At 41.1% G+C, this 26,689-nt stretch overlaps 1 protein-coding gene across 1 annotated transcript in view; it reads left to right on the forward strand.

The window, feature by feature from the left end:
- The first annotated feature begins 15 nt into the window (after positions 1-15).
- The window catches only part of osbp2b (oxysterol binding protein 2b), a 47,958-nt gene continuing 21,284 nt past the window's right edge, over positions 16-26,689 (forward strand). The window contains exons 1-2 of the mRNA XM_071482937.1: positions 16-314; positions 6,439-6,647. Coding sequence (XP_071339038.1) covers positions 157-314; positions 6,439-6,647 — 367 coding nt within the window. The 5' untranslated portion in view covers positions 16-156. The remainder of the gene's footprint in view (positions 315-6,438; positions 6,648-26,689) is intronic.

Genomic DNA, 26,689 nt, shown 5'->3' on the forward strand with positions numbered 1-26,689 from the left:
CACGTCCTTCCTCCGGCGTCATGTGAAAGGGGTTCACGGTGGTTTCTCTCGCTCCGGTACGGACCCCCACTCCGTCGAGCTCACTGGTAAAACCTCCTTGTCCACGTAGTGTCCGTGGGGTAGTGTCTCTGTCCCCGGTTTGTCCTGCAGCGGAGGATGAGCGAGCAAGGGAAGGGCTCGGCATCCGCCTCTGCCGCGGCCCCGGCTCCAGGGTCGGACACTTACAAAGGCTGGCTTTTTAAATGGACCAACTATTTGAAAGGGTACCAGCGGCGATGGTTCGTCCTCAGCAATGGCCTGCTCTCGTATTACAGGTAAATTTTGCCAACGCAGAGTGTAATATTTCACAAAATGAACCCGTGTCATGTTGTCGGTGCATCATTACAGCTGGCTGCCTCAGCTGGCTAGCAGCGGGCTAAAGCTGTGTGTTTACTTCAGCCTGGCAGTGACAAAACCTTTTCCTTTGACTGACTGCGGGCTGTGAAAAGGTGCCAGCACAGACAGGCTTACATACAGCAGCGACAGCATCTCCGCCCCTGACTCAATAAAGTGACAGAAACGGGGGCTACAACAAGTGCCGACGCTAGCTAGCGAACTAAGCTAGCCCTGCAGCCTCAGTCGGCGGACAGCGGACCGTCCAGCTGTCCGCCGCTCAGAGACACCAGCACCGCAACATACTGCTCTTTGAATTTGCTCTTTAATAAGGTCGACATGCTTATTGTCTTAATCTCACTGTTTGAAAACATTATGCTTTATGAGCGTCATATTACTCTGCGATATTCATTCATTCATTCATTCATTCATTCATTCATTGCGTTAGCTAACGCTACTGGGCTGCCAAGTGCGATCACTGTGGCCAGATAGTGTTTCTAGAAATGGTCGCTGTCATTATCAGTCTGTCTTCAGTCTGATCACACAGTTGCAAGCTGTGAGCCAAGGTTGGCCATACAACAGCCTAACACCTGTGGCTCAGGTGCCTCTCGCAAGGGAGTCATGTTTCCACAGGTGTGGGTGTACAGGCACAACATGGAAACAATGACTAGATCATAAAGCATGTCCAGTCGCTGGGTGACAAATATTTAGTCCTCAACACATTCAGTTTGCTTCAACATAGAAGTGCCCTATATATTTAGGAACTTGAACAGATTGTACTAGGTCATAAGAGCAACTTTAAATCTTGAGTTCAACAAGTATTATTACTTTACGTTTATAACGAGTGTTGTTCTTTGAATGAAACCAAATTTAAACTCAATTTCCCCTAAAACTACAACTGCTTTTTTTCCCATTCAGTCTAATATTAATACAATCTTGCAAGCTGGTAAATTCACTGTCACATGGTCCAGGAGGAAGTTCAGTCTTGACCTTGGGAACAGCATGTGTAACAAAAGAAGCTCAGTTTTAAGGTTCATTTTTTTTTTCTATTAACAGAGCTTTCACCTGAGCCAGCTTTATTCATTGATGAAGGCAGTGAGATGCAGATGAAAGCTCTGAAAAAGCAATATGTGCACCTTTTCTAGAGCTTGACTATTTTCATTGCCTTCATTGCATGACTCTTTCATGTTTAACCAACCTGCTCTCCACCACGTGACTGCTTTTGTCAACATGTTTTGCTCTGTCGACTTCTAGGTTACACTGCCCTTGGTGAACATTTACCGATTGAAACTTAGTATTGATTGTTGTTGCATGTTTGGATTTAAAGTATCTCTCTTGACAGGAAAATGTATTAATGAATAGACTCAACATTTGGACCTTTTACACCACAGGATGAGCTTGAAGCAGTTAATAATGGCTCACCATGAAGCTCCTGAACCTCCTGTGTATACACATGGTCCACATAAAACTAGAAATAAAATATTTGTTGCAACAGTTGTCACCCTGTCTAACCCAGTTTGCCTAATTAAATGGTTCACAGCAGAATGAAGGTGCAGCTGTCTTCCTGTGCTAACGGTACTATTAGTCAGAGCTGAGACTGTGAAGTTTAAATGCTTTCTTAAATCAGAAATGATTTTAAAAAGTCTCTACCTTCTAGTTTAACGTGTTATTTCAAACTATAATTGCTTGCAGTAATAAAAATGATTAATGTGACACTAAGCTGGTCCCTCTAGGATGATTGTCTTTTCAAATGTCATCTTTCACTGGGAGGGTAGATTGCAAAATCAGCTATGAAGCAGGAAGGGATTCACTGCCTTGTTTAAAGGCTCTACTGTCGGGTGAATTCTTGTCAGTATGAGGGTTTGAATCTGGGTCCTCTGACTGCAAGGCAATATTTTGAGTCATCATGCTTCCCTGCAGCTCAAAGAGTCATAAATGCAATCTTCCAAAATATACATTTTCAGATTGGATAGACAAGATTCTTTACTGGTTGTGCTTGCAGTAAAATATGATTAAAACCATTTCATCTCATGCTACAGTCTTACCCAACACCTCCATGCCACACTTTCTCAAGCAGCCTGATTGTCTCTTGTTGTCAGCAAAGTGTTATCTGACACAAGGTATGGTAGCCGAAGCCCTACTCCTGCCTGGTGAAAGGAAAGATGCCTGTTGCCTCTACCCTCTATTAATAGTCCATTATGTTGTAAGGTGACTGCTGTCCCTGAGGTAGAGGTAGCCAGTCAACATCTGAGCACAGATGCAGTGAAGCGCATGAATTGTCCCCTCCACTCATGTCTTCCTTGCAAACCACATTGTGTGCGTCTGACTTCAGGCTTTGTATGCTTCTATGTGTGCGCCTTCTCTGGCCGACTGTCTGCACATCTATTGTGAGTGAAGTAAAAGGGAAACAGTCAGACAAATGTGACGACATGTTAATTGTTGCATCTTCATTGTATGTGAAGTGATCATTGTGTTGCATCTCTTATGTACACTTTCTCTAGCGCATTTTTGTTCTTGTTATATAATTATAAGACGAGGAATAAACACACAAATATGCCTTGCAGCTCAATGTTTTAATAATATTTTAGTTTAAAATTGCTGCTCTTACACTAATATTTTCAGCAGCTTCAGATTCTTATAAAGACAGATCAGTGTATGATATGATTTAATGGAGAGACATTTCATGACAGATTGAACTCTATACTAAGAGACGCACTTTAAAGCCCACACATCTTATGTGACATCAGATGTATCCCAGCATGCATTGATCAGTTGTTTGATTTGCAGTGTTGAATATTTGTTTGCCCTTTTTAAAAGGCCAGTTTATGTTTCTGATAAATCGATAGTGACTGACTGCCAGTTAGAGGTCTAGCCAATAACATGAGGAATCACTTTCATTTCCAGGGTCTGCTGTTGTTAAAGCAAAGGCCTTTTTCTCTAGCTTGTAGCTGAGAAGCCAAAGGGCAGTGGAGGACTGTAATCAATGCTTTGACTCTGTGGACAAACTGACACACTCAGCACTTCCGCCTGTTAAACTGTAATGAGTTTTATAGAGATTCTACATTGCTCTTGTTATTGATTACTTCTGGCTCTGACACTGCAAGGCTGACTGTCTTTTATTCTACATCAGCCTTTTGCCTAAATCACCCAAAGAGCTTCACTGTGCTGCTTCTGCCAGGACATGTGATAAGATCGTTGTCCTCCCTCTCTCACTGAACTTCTTTCATTTTTAATTTCTTTATTGACTTTTCCTCCCAGTTTTAATACTCTCAGCACTACTTGCTCACCTCTTAAAGTAAATCCGGCTTGGTGCTTTAGGCTTGGTGCTTTAGGGAAGATTACAGGGCATTAAGGCTTTGAGTGCTATTGAAGCTGCCATATCAGTGAATCTGGCTTTGTCTTTCATAGTAGACTAGGCCCGCCACGTTTCCTTCTGTGGAGGAGAGTAACTAGATACTATCAGTTTAAGTGGTCAGTGGGGGTTCGGGACCATCTGTGTCCCTTTGGAGAGTCAAGTTATGGTGTTACTCCTGGCACGCTCAGCTCCTGGGTGAAGGGAGGTGGGAGGGTGGTGAGCTTGCTAACCTTGGGCCCAGCTGCAGGGTAAAGCCTGGCCTGAACCCTGTTTACTAACTTGGCACATCAGCAGAGTGACTGGAGCTCGAGATGTGGATGCTGTGATCTAATCTTGTTAATGGGCTCTTCGTTGGTCTTAGCACCAGGCTACAGAGAGTATGTGTGTGTGTGCGCCTGTCTGGGTGGTCTTTGTGTTTTTATGTGAAGGTGAGAACAGCAGAGTGACGTTAAAGTGAGCAGGGAGTCTGGCCACAGTTCTCACCATCTCATTGCCTCAGTCTTTCAGCACATCATGCCGTCCACATTGCAGTATCACTGCTTTGGTTTTCTTGTCTTATGTTTCTTTTCAGTCTCCAGCATGGCATGTTCCCCAGCGTTTCTCTGGCTCTCTCCCTCCATGTCTTGTGATATTTCAGCCCTGAGCCACAACAAAACCTATCTACATTCTCATGCTCTGGGTACTGTGTCCTATTTCCCCCGCCTGTCTGTGTATGTCTCCTCATGCTTATGGCCGTCTGTTCTGTGTTGTTCACTGGTTGTTGTTTTGTCATTACATGCTCCAGATCGGTGGATTTGTGTTTTATGAGGATGTGTGCACAGGGGACTGACAGGTAAAGCACTGCAATTCTCTCCTGGCTCAGCGCAACATGCTGGACCCTCTCTCATGCCCTTAGCTTACCCCCACTCACCTTCACCCCCTCCCCATCTAGAGCCTCAATGCCCCTGTAGTCCTTATCTCTCTTCCCAGCTTTTGTAGTTTCCTTGACTGTATAATTTCATGGCCTTTGCATGGCCTCGCATCCCCACAGGGCAGAAATGATCTGCATGGATCTCATCTTACTCATCAGCAGCACATTCAGTTTGTTGCCCCACTTTCAGACGGGACTCTGCAGCTGAGCTCGGCTGGGTGAGGCTGGAAACCGGGCTGTACAGGATCTCTGCCCGCCCTCCTCACGGCTTCGCATGGCCCCAGTGCGGTCTTGTCTGCACAACTGATGTGCACCGAGCGCCAGCAGAAGAGTGGTACACTGAAGCGTTGTTCTAGATTGGCATCATAACAAGACTTGACTTCAGCCAGTAGATACACTGTGAGGGAAGTCACCGCCTGGCAGAACTTGTAAATGCACTTCAACCTCTGACTTAGCAGGGAGGCAGCCACCTTGTCAGTGTTAACTGAGACTGGAGCTGGTGTAGGGCTTAGTGCTGCTGAGAGGCAGCTGCTTGTGGCAGTGAGGGCTCACTGAGGATGGATGAACGGATGTTAGCACCCACAGACAGCTCCACATTGCATGGCTGCATGTTTCAGAGTGGGCTGTGGACGGGCAATTGTGACACGGAGAGCTGAGGATTTGCTTTATCTGAAGCAACCAACACAGCATGTGATTTCGCTGATTAGTTGCTGCCCTCTGGTTGAAGGTGTTAATCAGCAAAATCAGCCGTCTGTGGCTGCGCTGAAAATCTGCATACACTCAGCTCTCTGAGGGACATGATGGTCCATCCCTGCCCTCCAGCTTTGCTTTTCTAACTGAGAAAGGATTGTCAGACAGCCAGGTTTCCAACACACAACAGTAAATTTGATGTTTCTCTTTAACTTTCTCTTTTCAGTCAATGAAATCAGTTGTAGTAATGCAACCATAAATTCCACTATATTTGTCTGTTTTGGAAGACGTGCAACAGCATTTACATTTTTGCTTCCCCTTTTCTGATTTATTGGAAAATTCATGAACAGATATGTATGGAGTATATACTTACACGGTGCATATATGCACAGACACATAATCTGTTGCCTTTCCTTTTTGTCCTAATCTCTTTCCCTGCTGCTTTGGCTCCCTCCCTCCCCTGCGATCTCTGTCTCATTTTTTACCACCTCTCACACTCTGTCCTCTCTTTGTTTGCGCTGTTATTCATTGTTTGGTTTTGTTCACTACACAGGCTTGGAGCCAGACAATGGCCTTGTTATCTAGACCACTGTGGCCCACTGAATGTGCAACAGTTGGTCTTAGTGGAGGCCACACAGAATACCCACAATTCTGCACATCCACAACAGGACAGGCAGGTCACGCTGAGCAAATTAGATGTTCAAACCATCCCTTTTGTTTTACATTAGCTAATGCAGGTTTAGGTGTCATCGATAAGTGTGCTTCAGAGACAGTGTATATGTTCAGTCAAATGAACAGGTACTTCCATTACTGCTTGCCATGACTCTTGCCATGATCACTGTGGCAGTCCTCTGTCCCTCCTTACCTCCCTGCTTGTGCTTATTGGCCATAGGAATGTAAGTTGTGCAATCCTACCTACAACCCTGCTGAATTATACTTATAATTAGCTTTGGTATATTTATGAATGGACTATTTGTAGGACAAATACTATGAGCATTGATGATTAACTCATATCCAAGACCGATATCCTCAGCTCTCTCTTGTGTCTGCCTGTCTTTTTCTCTCTCTCTGTCTTTCTCTGTCTCTCTTTCTGCCTGGTATCTTGTTGCAGGACGCAGGCGGAGATGGCCCATACGTGTCGTGGAACAATCAACTTGGCCACGGCACACATCGACACAGAGGATGCCTGCAATATTGTCCTGAGCAGCGGAGGCCGCACTTACCACCTGAAGGCTAGCACTGAAGTGGAGCGGCAGAGATGGGTCACAGCACTGGAGTTGGCCAAAGCTAAAGCCATCCGCATGATGAACGATCAGTCCGGTAAGAGCAGCTGAAGCAAGCAGCTACATATATTGAAAATTTAAGATGCATGACATGCCTTTTATTGTGGAAGTTCAAGCTAAAAGAATGTAATACACCCATGGGGCACTGGTGCAAAAGGTTAACAGTCAGAATCTAACCTTGGCAAATAAAGGCTGGGCTCATACAGTCTGGGCAAACATACAAGAGTGTTTTTGTCTTCTGACCTGAATTGCTAGTTCAGTTATTAAGATCCTTGCACGGTGAAAGGTGCGTTCAGCACTAACTCAACATGTTCAACATGATTCTCAGTCCAGCCACTGGTTTCCAGTGTCCCCTGGCATTTGATATTCAGCACAGCTGGTGTTTCAGCTCACGCCCTCCTCCTTTAATGCGATTCAGGTTCCTGTGCGAGCCAGGAGAGGGCAGTGCTGTCTCCTCAGTGGAGTTGGAAAACAAACTGGAGTATGCAAATGGTACCGTGAGAACTGAGCTTCCATTCATCCTCCTCCTGACAACAGAACGCTCTCCTTTCCAAGGAGACTTATTCCTGTATGGTTCTACTAGGTGTTGTTGGTCAAAGGCTGTGGGAAAAGCCTGGGAGGAGCGTTTTATTCACATTTCTCTCTGGCATGATCCCAAAGCCTCTCTGCCACAGTCTTTTGCAGACAGGGTCCACAGAGACTGAGACAGGCTATATATTCCCCTGGCCTCCATTTGAAAGTCAGATCACTAAATATAGACAGGGAGGGAATGTGAGTGCTTTTTAGCTTACCACTTCCAGTAAGTAGGAGAGGAATGCTTGTATATTTGTATTTTAAAAAGGTTAGGCTATTGAACAGCCATTATTTGATGTTTATGTGTGTCTGTGGTTGCATATTTGTGTTTGTCTAATATGCATATTTTCAGCAGCAAGTCTGTTGTCAAGTTAAATCGGACTCGTGTTAAGCTACACTTAGCTTACTTAGCTCTTGTGCTGACACAGTTTGATGTTCTGTGTTATATAAAGTCCCTTACTAGAACATGGCCCTCTCTGTGTATTTAACCTATGTTTTTGCACAATATGTTTTGCCTGGTTTGTTACAAGAGAAGTAGTCTAGTCCACTCGCGAGAGTAGAAGGAATATACAGAAATCTAAACATGTATATCTTTTTTGTAGTTAGGCATCATTGTTCTCTTCTGGGTCCATGCCAGGATCCACTGTGTTAGTTTCATGATAAAAGCAGGAATATGCTGGAAATTTATTTTAAAAGAAAACAGTGTATCCTTAGCTGAGATAGCTTTGACATCTCAACTAAGTTTGCAAGAACTACAATATAAATGCTTCTGCAATCTGATCCTAAAATGAAGCATCTGGTATATTGTTGCAGGATGCAGCCAGATTTTGGATTGTAGTAATAAAAGTAATAAAGCATAAAAGTTATTATAAAAAAGATCATACACTATAACCATGGTTTTACTCTAATATAATGATAGAAGTATTAGCTTTTCATTTAAATAGAGGGTCAGTTATAATGTGTTGCATATATTTTCATTCCTCAAGCTGTCAGTTACCATTTGTCTGTTTGCTCATTGCCCAGATGAGTTTGCTTCAGTGGTGTGCTCAGAGGTACTTACCTGTTGTTTTTCATGTGTGATCAACATGTTTGTTTGAAGGATTGGTCACGTTCCATATTGAATGAGGTATTTTTACTCACAAGTCTGTCACTGCCTCAACTGTTTTTCTTTATTCCACCACTCTCAGTAAACTGTTGACATCTGAAGATGTGCTGCAGCAGTTTTGCTCTTCAGTAAAGCTGGAGAACTCATGAGAGAAAAAAATCCGTAGTATGGGTCAAGCTCCAAAAAAACACTGGATCCTACCATTCACATAATGTAACTGAATAGCGTCTTTTATCAGTCCCTTCCTGCTACCTAAATGCCCACTTCTTTCAACCTCACACCTCCAGTTTGCAGTGCATGCCAGTGCATGCCAGTGCAGACTTTCTGTTAAGTCTTAAGTTAGGAGGTAGTCCTGTCAGTCAGAACCTCTTAAACTGTTTACTAAATACTTTGTTTATAAAAGCAAAACTTGAACATCTCTAGTATTTATCGTGTTAGTTCTATAATTGTCTGTTGTACATTAGACTTTTATTTTATAAGCAATAAATTCTTTGTACTTCGTTTAAGCTTTGAGTCAGTAAATGCTATAAAGCTTAGAGAAAGAATACATGTCTTTGTTTTTATTACCTTCCCCTTTCACAGCTAATCTGTCTGTGGGAGGAGGATTTAAGAGAATGTGAGAAAAGGGACACTGTGTGATATCTGCTAATGCAGCTGCTACTGAGAGTAATGCTTTAATACGTCACTGAATGGCTGTATATGTTGCCAGAGCTTGTCAAAATTAAATTTATGGATAATTGTCAGAGCATATCATTGTCCATGGCATTAGACAAACATGGATCAGTGACAGCATGCCTACATTCATTAACCTGCCCTCCCCTCTCTGTCAGAGGAACAAAGAGCTCCTATTGATCTCCTCAGGAGAGCACAGTGTAGTGGCACATTATGTGTATCGATAGAGATCAAAGGTACAACTTCATATCCTTATGTTTTTACCGTTACCCCCGCTTTGGATTGCAGTGTCCTTTATAAAATCTTTACATCCAGTTATATACTTTAAAATTCCTGTACTGACTCGACTCTTGAGTCAGTCTTTGTCCGTCAGCCATGAGATTCTTTCTGTGTACAACTGACCTGCACCTTCAATCTTGACTTGAATTTCATTACGACTGGCATCACATCTGCAGCCTCTCCATTTATAAGCCTTCTCTTGTAAATTACCTGTCCCTACATGAGTGCCTCTTGTTTCAATTTAGGCTTAGATTGGATTTCTAACAGCTTACTGAAGCTGGTCACTGTAGTCTAAGCCCTATACATTCAGCAGGTGGCAGTGTTTCCCCTCACTTCAACAGAACCTTTCTTATGCGTTTTCCTGCCTGTTTTCTTGCCTCTGCTTGTTAAAGTGGACTCACAGTCCATTAAATTACTGTTTCCAATGGTGTCTTGAATTTGCTAGCTTGACACACACAACTATTTCAATTTAACACAAGTAAAAATTTTCTCAAAAGGTGAATTTTAGTGGAAGCTCGAAATCTTTAGTGGAGGATGGTGGAAAAACAATGATAAATCAATATAGACAGATACTGAGACCATTCATCCAATCAGGGGTTCCTCTGGATCTAGCTGAGTTCAGGCAGATACAGCTGAGGTAGGCAGCAGCGAAACAGCACCTGACTCTGATGTGCCCAGCATGCACGCTGATGTGTATCGTTAGTTCTCGAACAGTGCATTGATCTGCAGCGCTGTTTGATCAGTAAGTCAATCTGACCGTCCTTGGGTGAGGTTTTTCTTAAACTGGCTCTGGTCATGTGTGGTAGTAAGCTGGTAGTCATATTATTTACTCATAGGGATTCATTTATTACAGATATTTACATTCATCCTCTTGCTCGTGTCATGTTTCTGTTCCATTGTTTTCCTGTGTCTTTTATGTTATTTTGACAGCCCAGCCACCGCTCCCCCATTACACTAACATGTAGTGCTCTGTCCATGGTCCTGAAACAGTGGGGATATCAGGGAGGATGACATGAGGGCAGATAAGGAATGCCTCCTTAAACACGCTTCATTTGTCCTTCTTTCCACCCCTCCTTCTCTGTCCCTATCTCTTGGTCCTGGCTGTCTCCCTGTTTTTTTTTTTTTTTCCCCTACGTTTGCTCCAGCGCTCGCTCTTCTTCTCTCCTCCAATCTCCCTCTCACTCGCTGTCTGGTTTTCCTGCCCCCTCCCTCTTCCTCCCTCTCTTTCCCCTTCTCTCTCAGTAAGCCATTTACTCAGCTTTTCTTCCAGCGGGGTTTTAGTTCTGAATGGAAAGACCTTCTGCTTTGTCCAACTCTCGCTCCTTCACCCATTTCTTTTGCTTAAAACACTGCTATTGTCCTGCAAAGTCTGGGGAAAAAAATAGAAACGCAATAAGGAAGAGAGTCTCCTTGTAAGTACACGGCTTTTCTTCCAGTTGTGTTATCCTCAGGAATGTGTGTACGTGTGTGTGTGTGTGTGTGTGTGTGTTTACATGCATACATGTGTATCTGGTTAAGTTGATTAGATGTTGCTGTGTATTTATTTTCCATCATACATCATATAGGTGTATATTGGCTGATTTACAGTGGATATATCAAGGGTATCTGTACTTTTGATGTTACTGTAGAGACTACATACAGTAGACAATTGCCACTGAAACTGTTGAAGCGAATTGAGACTTTGAAATTGGAGAATTATGAAGGAAATAAGGAAGTAACATGTAAAAATCTTTCACCATCAGGAGAACATAGAAAACATTTAGTATGAATTCAGGTAGGACTCTATATTGTTTTGCTCTTTTTTATATATGTTTTGCACTGTGAGCAGGTAATTGATTCTTTCTGGGCAGGGCGGGAGACTCAGATTGTAGGACAGAGTATATAATGTGTGTGTTAGTTTTATTACACCAGTCTATATGGCAATAAATTCAGATAGTTTGTGCAGTAATTGTAGCTTCCTTTCCACCAATAAATTCATGACGCACAAATTATTTTAATGATTTACCAATAGAGTGAAAAATGTTTTCTGATGATAGATTCTATAAAACAATTTCTGCTACACTCTCTTGACTGTTATGAAAAATGTTCACACCTACTCTATTGATTAGAGCCAAAAACAGCATCTTAAAGTGTTTTATCATCTACAAATAAGCAGTGCCGCTTTTTCACATTCACATAGTTTTAATTAATCTGCAAAATTTTCAATAGGGCCCATCCTGTGTGAAGTGCTACTGTCTGAGCTCATGAAAAAATGTTATGACAGAACAGATGGCACGCTTATCATCCTCATCAATTAGCTCTGCAGTGGCTGTGGATTGAAACGCTTGTCCTTGTTTGTCTTGGATTTAAAAGCGTTTGCCGGCAGAGGTCGATTTCCTGGATCAGCTCAGTCTCCTCTGACAAGTGAGATGTAGACAAAGATCAGAGTCAGATTCAGTCCTGTAACATAACGAACATCACTGCCAGATGACGCCAAGCTCCTAACAGAGATCATAAACGCTCTGGCTGTCTCAAGCAGTCAAACAGCTAAAAATGATGGTCTGCATGCTTTTGCTTTTGTCGTGTATTCTGGCCATATTTAATGTCTTTCTTCCTTATGTGTCTCTGGAATCTGTTGTGAATGTAGAAGGAAAGTGTCCCCGTGAAATTAAACCTTTGCTCTCTCACAACGGATTTTTCTGGACTCACAATCCCTCCATGAACTGCATGTCCCACCCACCGCTGTTGACCATACCCACACATCGATCTTGGCACTTGCCTCCTCTCCCACGGGTCTGACTTGCCCTTTGAATCTCCATTTTGTCTAAGTTGTTGTTGTTGTTGTTTTTCTTACAGTGTATTCTAAACAACTGAAACTAATAAAGCCCATTGTTCTATTTCCATTGGACTTGCTGCCAGTTTTCTAACTTAAAGCTACTTGGCATTTTCCCTCCTACATCTTAATTTTCACCTCCTCTCTCCACTCTTATTTTTCTTCTCTTCCTCTCATTATATTTTGAAACCACACTGGGCAAACTATGCAGTTTTAGTTGACACATATTGAGTGGACTTCCACCAGTAGGTGAGTGCTATCTGGACAGTTTATGGATGGCATTTCCATCTAAATTAACATTGAAGAGAGCTTTCTTGGCCAAATACACTGCACTGGCACAAGCAGTGTTGGCTTCTGCATCGGTCTGAGGGCGCCCCCGTCCTCCTGTTATGCTGCAGAAATGGACCGAGAAGTTACGATGGATGTTTTGACCACAGAACCAATTCTCTGTGAAAGAACAAACAACAAGCCTTTTACAGTCAACTTTTAAACATTCAGGATTTCAGTCTCAAATTCAAACATTTTGGGATATTAAACTTTTCTATTGTAGAAACACAAGTCCTGTAGGTTTTCTTTTAGGCCCATAGACTAGATTATCTAAGAGCTTTACTCCATTTTCAGTCAACGAAAATTAAAAGAAGAATAGTTTAGTGGAAATCTAGTCTTTTTTTGCTGATTTCTAATTTTTATGTCTTTTAAGCTTTCTGAGTCTTCAGCTGTTAAGCTATGGCTATGGTACCATGGTTATAGGTGTTCTCATCTATCACAACGTTAGTGGAAAAGTATTGTTTACCTGTTCATATTAGACTGCGATGGTTCACACACATTAACTACTGCAGACAGCAGGACAGGAAAGCATCAGAACGTCAGAGTATCAGAGGTGCCAAAAGGTATTCAAAAAGGTTGATTAGATTAAATGTTATGTGATAATGGTGATAACTTTTTGGCTGTTGGCATTGATGGAACAGTTGTATTTTCATTCACTATTCAGATCAGAGGTGATCGGACCAAAACTACCAGAATATAGTTGAAAATAACAGGAATTATCCTCTAAAAAGAGGCCACTTGTTCGAGAACGGGATATTATGACCAGTCAGTTTTCCATTCTGCTTGTTTGTGTGTGTGTGTGTGTGTGTGTGTGTTGTCACATGATGTTGGCTAAGCTAGATAATTAGGTTTAGATATAATATTGTGTTTGTCTTTGTTTCTTACATGGGTGTTTTAGTATTAGACTATTGTTGACTCAGTTTATTGGATCTATAAATAATGTTAATCATATACAGTCTATACAGTCAGTGTACAGTGCTATTGAAACACTGTATTATTACAGAATCTGCACTATATTACTGCTATTATTGTGCTGTCCTTTGTTTTTGTGTCTGCTCTGTATGGCTCTGTATGACTTGAGTGTGTGCAGTGACGTGCTGTATGCTGCATGAAATTCCTTATTAAGCTCACATTGTGTCCCGGTCGTCACACACATTTACTCTCCGTCACATTTCTGCTTTATCAGCAGTGAGCAGAAGTTGAGAAACTGAGAATGCTGATACAGGCGGGTCATTAAAATATTACTTGAACGTTGTGCAAGGCGGTCAACTAGGACAATAGTGTTTCAGTACCGGGTTCAGTTTTCCATTTTCCTCCTTTTTTATCCGCTTAGTGGATTTCTGTATTGGGACACCTCATTTTCCCTGGTCAGGTGAAGCCGTTTGTGTGTACTTCTGGTCTTTTCTCTGCAGTCAGCTAAGAGTGTTTTTCTTACAGCACTACAATCTGACACAGTGGGTCTGATATTGTTTTGCGGTTGTGTAAAGGCCACCGCTGTTGGAAGCCCAGGTCTTTGTGAACATTATGAATTTAAACTTGTTCGTGTGGCCTTTCATGCTAAGGGCTGTGAGAGATGATAACAAAAGTCATAATTTTTTAATGAAGCGTTCCTTTCAGCCAAGCTCTTTGTTCAGTACAGTAACCATGATGTCAGAATGGCTCAGCTTAACAAGTCCACCCTACTGGTGAACGATGTGAGACTGAGTAGCTTCATTCTTGTTTATACCCATTTTAATGGACCCGTCTGGTCTGTGGCTTACAGTATCTCTTTAAGTGATGTTAAATGTTTCAGAAAAGGCCAACGTGTCATGTAATTATCTATCTTGTTTTAGTGCTTTCAGTTGTGTTTGAGTTGTTGAGCTGTTTTCACAATATTCTTTGCTTTATTTTAGATCAGGGTTGGTAGCAGTCTGCACCAGGCAGCATCAGTGGATTGGTAAAGACCCTGCTACTTTTGGTCTCTATGGCTGCTGGCATTGTCTATCCTTTCGTGTAACCATGTTCATAATGGATACTGGATAAGATCATTGCTCAAACCAGAGCTGGCCGTGAGTTGAGTTGATGATAAGGAATTGAAGACTGATGGAGAGGATGTCACTGGTACAGTAGGGATTATTCTGTTTATTCAGTTCACAAAAAATACTTAGCACATGGTTCAATATCATGAGCAAAATGTATTCCAGCATTATTGTTTTTAAAAATGTGATCTGATCTTCGTCTTGGTTGTATAGTAAAAAAAATACAAGCAAACGTAAAGGGCTGTACTTTTTCAGGTTGTATCAAACGCAACATGTATGTCAACCTGCAGGAAACCAGGAGTGGTCATTTGAGGATCTGATCTCTGTAATGACATGTATGAAAATCTCTCAAGGAGGTGATGCCAGTCTACTGTTCAATTTCATTAGACAATAAGGAAGATTACAACAGTGGTGTTTGTGCAGTGTTCTCTCAGAAAAACAAACATGGACAAAATATTTCCTAAAAATATTTTGTTTCTCAACCATGACTACTGAACAATGTTTCAAATACAGAAGTCTAACCAATTTGCAAAATAAAAGACGGTGTTATTTTCGCTAGTGCTCAGAAAAGTATATTAACTCCAGGACCTCACCCCATTCATGAAGCACAGTGGAGGGAGCTTTGTGTCCAGTGTCTGATGAATTTCTAATGGTTTCTACAGGAAAATATGGAGGTATCTGACTAAGGTCTGAATCTGAAAGAGAGGTCAGGTCACACAATGTGATAATGACTAACACCAGCACAGAAATACACCTTCCACAGCAGGTTATGGTTACTTAAATTTTCCTATCTGAAAGTCAGAGTCTTGACCTTAAGCCCATTAAACTGTACATGCAAGACATCCCACAAATGTCACAGAAACTGAAACTATTCTTTAATGAGCAGTGTTTAAAAATACTGCTCATTCTTGCAGCTATGGTCAGCAGCCATGGAAACAATTGGCTGAGGTTTGACACTTCCTAAATGTAAAACTCACATACTTTTTAAAATCCAGGGCTGCTGGTGCTTAAGCAAGAAATTCAGTCAGGAGTAGAAAATCAGTTTTCAAGGATTTATAAAATATATTGGAGAGGTACAAAGTGTGCAATAGACACAGTGTTAGAAAACATTTATGTTCTGTGATGCAGATTGTCTGTTCAAATAGAGTATCTTCATTTGCATATGAATGAGAAAACTATTTTTAACCACCATTGCTTCTACATGCTTCAAGACACGTGCAGCAATATTTTTAAAGAGTCCTCAAACATCAAAATCTTGGAACTCACAGAGATGCTTACACTGCGCTGCCAGCACCAGCAGCTGCCGTGCAAAGATGCTATCTGGACTTGAGTGTATCTGTCAGTGATGACTAAGTGCATGCAGGGCTGGATGATTCATTCCCCCAGCGTGAGAATCAACTGTAATTTCAGTCTTCTGTGTGGGGAACTCACATGAAGTGTTGTGTCTGTTTGTGATCATCAAGTTGATGTATAGTCTTCTTACTATAAGTCACCACAGGCTTATGCAGGAAGCGGTTACTCTTAAGTCTTACATTTGTGGTTAGTTAAAGATCTTCCACCTCCTTTGGATAAGCGGTTTATTATCACCGCAGGAGTCCATTAGGACGGCACAGTTTCGGCATGTATTTCACTGCAGTCGATTTTTGTCTTTTTAGTTCCATTCAAGTCGTCTTCTGTTCCCTCAATGAAAGTGAAGCTGCTCAGTTTCTAGCGTAAGAGCAGGGATCTCTTTTGGCATGGATCAATAACATTTATAGCTACTCCTGCAGAAACTGACGCAGCCAAATGTTTTAAATGACATCTGACTAACCCACTCAGATGTGCCAAACTTTCTTTCTGGTTCTGGTTCTATCTGACCTCCCATTTATCAGCCAAATCATTGATGTCATTAAAAAAACAACAAATCCAAAAAAGATCAAAAAAGATTAAAACCAGTTACCAATATTTTTTTCCTTCCTTTTCTTGTGGTTTTAGCTTGTTTGTATATATGATCCCTTTGTAATCCCTTCATTGTTAATATGACCATTTGTAACTATTACTATTATCATTATAATATATTATAATTATTGTATGTCTGTCTTGGCTGTCTTTTTGATATGTATTTTATTGTACTTATTTATTTACGTGTCCTTTCTCACACCATAAATACACACATACACACACACACACACACACACACACACACACACACACACACACACACACACACACACACACACACACACACACAACACACACACACACACTTCTGCATACACAGTGTTTTGCTGGACCTGTTTTTGCCTCTTGTCTACTAAAGACCCACCAGTTTGAATTCATATATTATTCCTCAGTTCGTTTTGTGTGTAGTTCTGTGTGTTGTTGTCTTACTTTGTATATTCTCTGTTGGCTGTTTGTGTGTCCCTGCCCTTGTCTAAACTTGTTTTGTAATCCCTTCATTGCACAATAAAAAATGGTGAAAAAAAAGCTTTCTCACTTGAACTGAGCTGTTTAACTGGTTTTAATGAGCTCAGCGCTTGTGCATTCAGGCTGAGAGGAGTGTTGTGGGTTCCTGGTTCTTAAGGCAGTAATTGGCTTAATGAGACTGTAACTCGTGTTGTTTAAATGCTCTCTTTCTCCTTTAGTTTGTCTTTTGGAGGGTTTGGCCTTCAACTGTCTCTCCTCCATTAAATAACCAGGGAAATGTAGAGATGGATTTGTGTTTAACTTTGGGATTTCAAAAGAACATCATTTTAGATATAATGAAGATTTTATTCCAGAGTCCAGAGCTTTTTTTTTTTTAAACTTGAAGCCTTCTCATGGAGACTTAGAGTAATGACTGAAAACAAAATGACTGAAAGAACAGATGTTTAAAGAACTTAAAATTACAGACAAAAAGATGATGTATTTTAGAAATGATAAAATGCTCATGAGGAAATGAGCAGTTATATTGCTGTTTTTCACCAGCCAGATTTCCTCTCTTTGTATGGTTCAAAGCAGTGTAGTGAAGAAAAGAGATGATGAAGGTCAAGTATGAAATTAATTGAAGTTTCATGCTTCATTTCCCCCTTGAACATGCCCTGGGACATTTAGGTGATGTTATTTATTAACAGTCCAACGATCTTTCCCAATCAGCACTTCTCTCACCTCACTTACAGTCCATAGCAGCCCGTCCATGTTAGCTGGTTTTGCTGTTACCAGATATTTTACAGAATCACTGCACAGATATTACAATAGACAGGCTTCATGTTATATTCAGGCAGTGCTTTTAATTGCTCTGCTGTTTTTGTGTATTTTATCCATGCTGCTACCCTGGAAGAGGGAACTGCAGTCACAGTCAGCTTTTCTTGAAGGCATAGTCCAGAGATATTCACATGCATTATTGATAAATAAAAGGTGTTTTCTTTTATGTGTGATGTTGCATCCAAGGCACAGGGAGTTCTGGCTAACTAAAATACACTCTTTATTATTCATTACGCCAGGTTAAAAAGGTAAAACTTTTAATTTCTAGAGGTAATTAAAACAAAAAATAAAAACACACTCAGATAACAGCCATGGTCATGACATATTCAAACACATTCAAAAGAGGTCATTTATAACTGGAAAGGGCTGCATGATACGATCCAAAACAAAAAAAAGTATTATAAATAATCAATTTCATATCAATGACCAATGTATCTGTTTACCTGGATAAATTACAGTATGACCAGTGAAAGATTCAGCACTTATGGACTACACTTTGACCTGATTGGTTTCTTAGATTTACATTTAGATGTCACTGAATGTTATAGCTTTTCTCATTTTAATCATATGGGATTCAGACTATAAATCTCTTAACTGAAAACCGTAAAGAGAGTAAATGTAGGTTGGTAGTTCAGTTATCATCCAGCTTGTATGTCTGTCTGTGTAATGTGCTTGTAATTAAGTTATCATGATAATATTGAGGATATTTTCAGGTCTTGATATTATGCATTATATTATGAACACAGTAACACGGTAACACAGCATTTGTGGAGCAAAAACAGGATATGGTCATACTGTAAATTGTGATGCGATTCAAATGAAATTACATAAATGATAAACTGAATAATTGTCCATTCCTACGTACATATGCTGTAACATGCATGTTAACAGAAACCCCTTTATCTCTAGAGGGGGTGCATGGGCTCAGGTGACCAAGGTGACCTTGAGTTACAGTAGAGTGTGATATGTGCTCTGGCAGTAATACTGAAATGATAACCTTCACCTGCTTTGAAAAAGGGGGGGGGGCTTGTTACTGCAGCCCAGGGCTGACTACAGCAAGAATTGTGCGGTATAGGTCCAGTGACCCTGACCTCTGTGGGAGGTCAGATTTCACGTGATCTGTCAGCGGCCCATGGTCAGCGCTATCGAGAGGGACAGAGGACAACAGAGGAAGTATACATCGGGAGAGGAAATAAAAATAATTTGACCTTTCGACCACTGTCTAGTGGCACCACTCTGAGTCAATATGTCATAACTCAATCTGAAATCTTTTCATCCCTCATGTTGTCATTTTTGAAGACACACAGCTTTTACTTGATACAATCTTTGGCATTTAACTTCACTGAAATAGTTGACTTTTGTCATCAAGCTACGAAAGCAGCAGATGGCGGGTAACAGAGAGGAGGCAATGCATTATGGTCTTAGCTGTGTAGATGACTGCTGGCTGCCGAGTCCTATCTCCTCTCTGCTTCACTCACTCACTCCCTCCCTCCCTTCCTCCCTCTCCAATCTGCACTGCACTGCGAGAAGCATGTGGAGGAGAATTGTAAATGTGCCGAGCTTTGTGAATGTGTGTATCCTGAGTGTGTGTCTGTGTGTGTGTCTGTGTGTCTGTGTGTGTCTGTGTGTGTTTCCGGGAGAAAGGGAAGCAATGCAGGAGAGGAGATAGGAATTACAAGAGGGAGCGCCTGCATTGCTCCCCACATCACTGTATGTGTGCACTGTAAGTATGTGTGTGTGTGTATGCATGTATGTGTGTGTGTGCATGCTGCAATGCTGAATAGAAAAAGTCGCTGCTTCAGCCCCCCCCTCGCTGGGATTATGTAGCGGCCCAGGGCAGCGCTGTGTCTCAGGGAGCGTGGAGTGGGATCAGGCCCGCAGAGAGTGAGATGAAGGGCCGGAGCTGCTGGGAACCGGGGACGGTCCGCTCCCTCTGCAACTCGGGCTGCCTGAGTAAACTCAACCAGGGTCAGTACAGCTATGGCTAAAGCTATAGCACAGGAACACGGAGCTGTCACACTCCTGTCCATCTGTGCAACGACAAAACCTTCCTCATCCTGCCATCTCCACCTTATCATATGTTTGAGAGGTAGCTGTCATTCCTCCATCCATCGTCCTCTCTGTGGCATCTCTCATCTGTCGCCATGGATGCTCACATTTCTGCAGCCTCCTTTAACAATGCAGCGCCGGCGTTTCTCCTCTCCTGCACTCCTCACTGCATGCAGTCTCCTTTCCCTCCTTTCCTTCTTTCTCCTGTGCCGCTCTCACTCAGACTCATTTCCCCTCTCTCCTTTGCGCCTGCTCCACCTCACATTTGCATATGGATGAGTCGGAGGCTGCCAAGCCTACGTGTTATGTTGGCAACGTGCATCTGTGTATGCATATAATGTTTGGAGAGTTTATTGCACCGTCAGAAACTGTAAAAAGGGATGTGCTGTATATCACAGGGTCCTAGAACCTGTCTTAGGGAGGACAGGACTAGTTTAATGTGTTCATATAATGGAGTGGTGAGGACAGTAAGGACTACAAATTAATATGATTTTTGCCTTGTATACTCATGGGAGATACCAGCCTGCATAACATGTAATCCAAATGATAAAGGATTTTGGACAGAAAAAAATCTATATTGAATTACTGCTAATGGCAGGTTAATAGAGTCTGCTTCATGTTGTCTGTATATGATTATGTGACCTATTGAGGAACAATGAAAAATGCGTTAGCGTTTTCACCTCACTGCCATCCTGTTTTATCTTCCTGCCTCTCGCACTTCATCTCTCGTTTTGTTGCGTGTGTCAGAGTTGGACCGTGTTGAGTTGAACAGCTGCGCTCTAAAGCCCTGGGCTTCCTGTCTCCTCACTTTGCCTGTTTGTTTACTAAAATGAGTTTGGGATAGGTAGTATAGACCCTGTTTTTTTAAAGATTTTTCACAGTAGGCTTCTGCACACTCTCCATGATATGAATGTAAGGATGTGTTGAAGTTATACAGAGAGCATGAGTCAGAGCCCAATTATCGCAACTCTAAATATTCATCTAAGCAATAGCCTGAAATCCTCTAAGGACAAACTAGTACTAGCTGTTCTCTTACACTGTCACAACATAATATGACAGTTCAAAGATATTCATGAGTACGTCCTGGGTGTATAATTGCTAATATAAATTTAAGATGTGTTAAATACATAAAGTAGCTCTCTCAGTTGGTGTGGATTGGGGATCAGTGTTTTGATATGGTGCATGAATAAATGTAACTAGAATAACACTTTGTAAGGCAGCTGCAAAGCAACGGACATTTAAAGATGTATTTCTTACTTGTAACAGCGAAGTGACTGTAGCGCTGTGTGTAAATCGAACATCACCAAGAGTCTGATGTTGATCATTAATTTTTTATGAAAGGATTTATAAATACCTTTTAGCTATTTAGATAGAAGGATCCACTTCTTAATTGCGTTCATGGACACAGATAAAGATACATAGACAGACTAACATAAACTATGTAGATGATGTGACTTAGTCCTCTGTTGTTACCAAGCAACAAAATTAGTCAAAATGGCACTGTAGTGGCTCTGGTCAAACCAACCGGTCAGCATGTTGGTGCTATACAAATAAAATTCAATTCAGTTCAATTCAATTCAATTCAATTCAATTCAATTCAATTCAATTCAATTCAATTCAGTTCAATTCAGTTCAATTCAGTTCAATGTAAATTACTTGCAGAGTTCAGTAACAGTAGTTAAGCAGTGGCTTGGGGCCAGTCGAAACCACTTCAGCTCAAGAAACTGGAGAACTCACTGTCAGAGCCACTGCCGAAAAAAGCAACAAATAAATAGCCTGAATAATAAGATGCTTTACAATGTCACAGCTCCCCATGATGGAGAACCTTGGAAGGCACACACACGCCTAACAGTCATGTCTGGGTGACAGCCATGTTGTTGTCACTGTCATGAAGGCAGTGCTCCAGTTTTAGGCAGGCACTGGGATTTGTGAAAAATAAAAGCAAAGCAGCCTAAGAAAGTACAATCATTCCTCAATAATTCCTTAAAGTAAGGATGATTTCTTGCTGCTAAAAACCTGAATGTAATCTGACAAGCATCTGAAACATTTTGTGAGTTTTGTCAAATTTAATTTAAATGATGACGTGAAAATCCTACGTGCGCATATCTGCACTACAGTCATGTAAAATAAATGTCAGAGAATATCTGTGTCTTGTACTGTACTTCTACCAGAAAGTCTCATACACATCACTTCATTCTTATCTATTTTTTAATAGGAGCATATATTGTATTTATGAGTTTTCAGGATAAGTCATCGATAATCAGTGGCATCTGCAGTCACAAAATGAAATATTCTCAGGTCCCAGTGGAAAGCTCTTGTTGTGCTCAGGCTGCGATGATGAACAGAATTATTTTGAGTGGTTTGTTGACATGTTAAGCCTCTTCTGGAGCTGCACTACCATGCCAGATTCTACATCACTTTGATAATCAGTTCTTGTGATAATCACAGCTCTGAGTCTGTTTCAGGAGAAGAATAGAGAGTGAAAACTTTGTCAGCGTGCAGAGACAGTTGACATTTGACATTTCATCTCTCCGCAGTTATAAACACACATATTCCCTGCACATACTGAATGCATTTTTTAAGAAGAGTCAGAGTGCACGGTCTGGCCCCTGGAGCTCCTGCAGTGCTCTCATCATGTTTAATTTTTCAAATATTAATGCATATAATTCGAGAGTTCCCTCTGCTATTGCCCTGAGAAGGATCTCACCTCAGCTCTGGTTTTATTGTTACCTTCATGGCTCATTATCTTGCACTACTGGCACCCAAACAGTTAGCATGATGGATCACAATCTTGATATGTTCTGAGGTTACTGAGTCATGGATGATGATCTTGCTAAATCAAATAGCAGATCAAATAGTTGTCAACATGTTAATTTTAGCTTGCTAGGTTTTGTAGAATTTGAGAGGTAATACAGATAAAATCCTCCATCACTGTAATTTCCTATTGCAACAATGTTATAGTAGAGCAATATCTAAAATTTTCTATAACATCAATTGAGATGGGCAGGGAATGTCTGTTTTGTTTAATCCAATGAATTAAATACCTGGCCAATCAAGGCATGTCATCACACTGATGGAAAAATCATTTAAAAAATCTTTATTTAAATAAAGCAATGCTTATTGAGATGCAACACTACTGACCCAAATTACTTAATACAATACAGTCAGTGATTTTAAAGTGAGAGCGACCTCAAGTGTTTGGAAAAATCTTGTGGTTGACAAATCTGTTTTGTTTCATGGTTATTAGCATCATAATGCCAAAGTCTAGTGCTGAAATTAATGCTAGTATGACACTAGTATGCAACTAAGAATCAGTGCACGAACTTCGCGTCACATAAAAGGAAGAGTCAAATTCTGTCATTAAAGGTTGTGATCCCTGAATCTCTTATACCTGATATTTTTGGCCACTTGGGGCTCTTTAGATGCTAAATGCTTGTTAGTCACTTTCTGTGTCTGTCTAGAGTTTTGTTTTTTCACTGCAAACAGCTGCAACCAAAAACAACCCTGTGAAAGCTGTGAGACCGAACCAAAGCAGTATAGTTGTTGGCCAGCGAAACAATGAGCTGAAACTCTCTACGAAGCTCCATAAAGCTGAGATTAGCATCACTCTGAGCGACACCTTTTTACACTGGCATTTGTCATCATAGAAATATCAGCTATAGCTGCCTTAAGATGTTGTGGTTACCATGGGAACAGGAAGTGTGGTTTAATATCATAGGTCCCAGCAATGTGGGGAATAGAATAGCAAAAGTAACACTGGATTGCATGTGTGCATTGTGTCTTTGGAATCCTGTGTGTTTTGAAGGCAGGCACAGGAACAGTGAAAACTACCGTACAGACAGGTAATTACATATTGTAAATACACTTAATGTGACAACTACAAATAACATCACAAACAGGGCTTGGTTTCATGAAAGTCTTAAAGAGTATAAATTTAAATGAGCAATAATACTGCATCTCAAGCATGTATTAGTGTATTACATTTGTGTGCATTTGTTAGTTAACTACTTAAAAATTGCAACAAGCAAGTAAGAAGTAAAAATAGTACCTGATGTGCTGTACCTCTATTGATGTGACCAGTCTGTCTAAAGCACTGATATTTTTATGTTTGTATTTCAGCCCTGTTTTACATGAAGCACAGCAGCTGTAAACAGACCCTCCACTTCACAGGCCGAGCAGATGTTTGCAAGCATTTAAATGAAAGATTTATGCTTCTGAGAATGCATGTAGTTAATGTATGCTTACCAGTGTTGTATACATTGGTTTTAATTAAACTTATTGCCTTTCATGATAAAAATGTTGTACATCAGTGAAAGGAGAAATCAGAGAAGACTGTTTCAGATGGTGAACACTGGCTTCACACTTTACTTGTGATCCATTGTTTCTCTACAACAATACGCTTTTTTATCACTGCAGTAATATCCTGGAAATTCTGGTACAGTGACCACACTTGTGGAGATGACAGTTAGTATTCTGAAGTCGTAGGATAATTAATGACCTCAACCTTCAGACTGTAGGAGTTATGCAGTGAGCAAGAGCCATTTTCCATTCACCAGTTTAATGCACCAGATGGAAATTTTTTTAAATGTACTTAGCAAACCAGAATATAAATCTACAGTTTAGTATTCAGCAGACTGTCTTTCTGTTCGTCTGTCCTGGCATATTATAAAATTTTACTGAATTAAAACACATTGCTTATTTGCTGCAGTTTGCTCTTAAGCTTTTCCTTTGTTGTTTGCTGCTTACCGAGAGTGTTCGATTAGATTCACTGCCAGAGCTGTACTGCAGAGCTTTGGGGACAGTGATGAGTTGCACTGCACAGTTCCTCATTTGCTTGTGTAGAGCTGAGCACCGTGTTACTGCTTTTAACCTGCTGTCTCCTGTGTTTGTCTCTGTGTGATGTATCTCAGGGGAGGTATGGAGCCAGTTAGCAATTACTGGCCAGTATTACACTCCCATCCCCTGGGACACATCCTCACTCTTCATCTGGCTTGTTCTCACTTCTGTTGATAAACTTCTCATATATTCCCTTTCTCTTGCACGCTCCATCAAAACAGTCAACTCCCTCTTTGCTGTCAGTGGTGAAAGAATTATTTTCCAGCCAGGTATAAACACACTCTGTGCTAAAATAACAATGATCTTCAGATTACATGTGCATTAAGGCTGACTAAGTAGAATCAGTATCTTAGAATCATAATGATTAATTTATTATGATATACACTATTAAAGCAGTGTGAATGGATGTATCTTAGTTTTTCCTGTATTCAAATACACATATTATACATATGGTGACAGGCAAAGGACAACCGAGTATGTGCATCAGTTTTAGTAATAAGACTGAAGAGTTTTAAGGATGATATGAATCCCAGTAGTTTAACAATATAGACATAACTGCATCACAGCTATACTGCTTGTATATGAATTTGGTCTACAGTCCACAACACCATGGTGACTTTGAGCTATGAAAATGAACGGTAAATAACACTAGAAATGAAAGTGAGCTCTGACGTTAGTTTCCTCTCTGATTAGGCGTTTCACCATGTTTAAATGCCATCTTTAATCCAGAGGGGCAGTACATTTCTCCCATGTGCTCGGCTGCTGGCCATGCACGTCTCTCTACCACAGGGTGACGTCTTGTCAGCCGGAGGTCTGTCTCCACTGATCTGACAGCCTGTCCTCAGGGACGAGCAGAGAGACAAGCCCTGACAGTGGGATAGCAGCGTGCTGCTATCCCAATTACATTCTCCCACTGCCTATTTTCTCGCTTTCTCTCTCTTTGCTTCGCTTTTGTGTGCTCAACACTGAGATGGACAATAAGGAAGGGGCTAAGAAGCAAAGATGGTATACACATGCTGAGGAGGAAGATGGATGTGTGTTTTGTGTGTCAAAATTTTGTGATTTGTGAGCTGTGACCTGTAAGCTTGTGTCTTTGCTTGCAGACACAGATATTTGCTTAAATCATATCACCTCAGGAAGTGCAATATCCAAATCGCAGAAGCTGCAAAAAAAAAAACGCAGGAGCTGCAATTTTTTTGATCAAGGTAAAATGTGACACAATATTATTGTGCATTGTAAGAACCATAAGTGTTGTGGTGCTACTGAGATGCCTAAAAAGAGGCCTACAAATCATATTCTCCAGACGTATGGGAACATGCTTGTTTGGTACAAACAAAAATCACATCAAAAAAAAAAAAATTTTATTTAAGTGAATTGCAAAAATAATCAGTGAAACTGAAATTGTGACTCATCGCAATCACAATATCTGCCAAAGTAATCCCAATATGATTTTTTAGCATATTGTGCAGCCCTTCCTCTGGAGGAGAGTGCAGTAGATACACGGAGGGAGCTGGGAACAAACCCGCATTTGCGTTTATGCAGGGTGTTCTTCGAGGTGGTTGACCGTTCTAAATCCGCCCTTGAGGCATGACTGGAGTGGTAATGGGCTCCTGGCTTTGCCTCATGGTGCCGACTTTGCTACGGCAGACCATCCATCCACATCTGCCGTTGTGAGGGGGCAAGCTAGGCAGTGACAGCACAGAAAGACTATTTACTGAGTTTACAGGTTTAGTGTAACCCAGTATTCACTTTTTATTCCAGTTCTGAGTGATATACAGTTGAGAGAATGTGTTATTGTGGAGGATTTTCATCTTCAATATTCAAACTTGTCCGCTAGTGCCTGACATTTTATCGATGCTATATAGATCTGACCCATAGTAACCCCCTCAGGGACATCAACAAAAACATCTTTTGTTCTGATGGAAAACCAAGGCTACTGAATAGCAAAGTCCGTCCTTTCAGTTAAGGATGGAGCAGAAAGGACATTTGTGACATACTTTGTTTTAGATTGAAGAAATCTTTGTGTCCTGGTGTCTCCTTGTAATTGCAAGCTGTCTACACTGTAGAGCCGATAGCCAAAATCTGTGCTCTCGCAGCTCGTCCCAGTGAGGTTTTGGAAAGAGAATAAGTTTTGGAGACGACATGCTGCTAGCAGAGTCTCTTCTAAACAAATATGCCGTGGTACA

This window comes from Trachinotus anak, unplaced genomic scaffold (assembly GCF_046630095.1).
Source record: "Trachinotus anak isolate AG129_WGS33_773 ecotype Australia unplaced genomic scaffold, CSIRO_AGI_Tana_v1 ptg000008l, whole genome shotgun sequence".
Taxonomy (NCBI): Eukaryota; Metazoa; Chordata; class Actinopteri; order Carangiformes; family Carangidae; genus Trachinotus; species Trachinotus anak.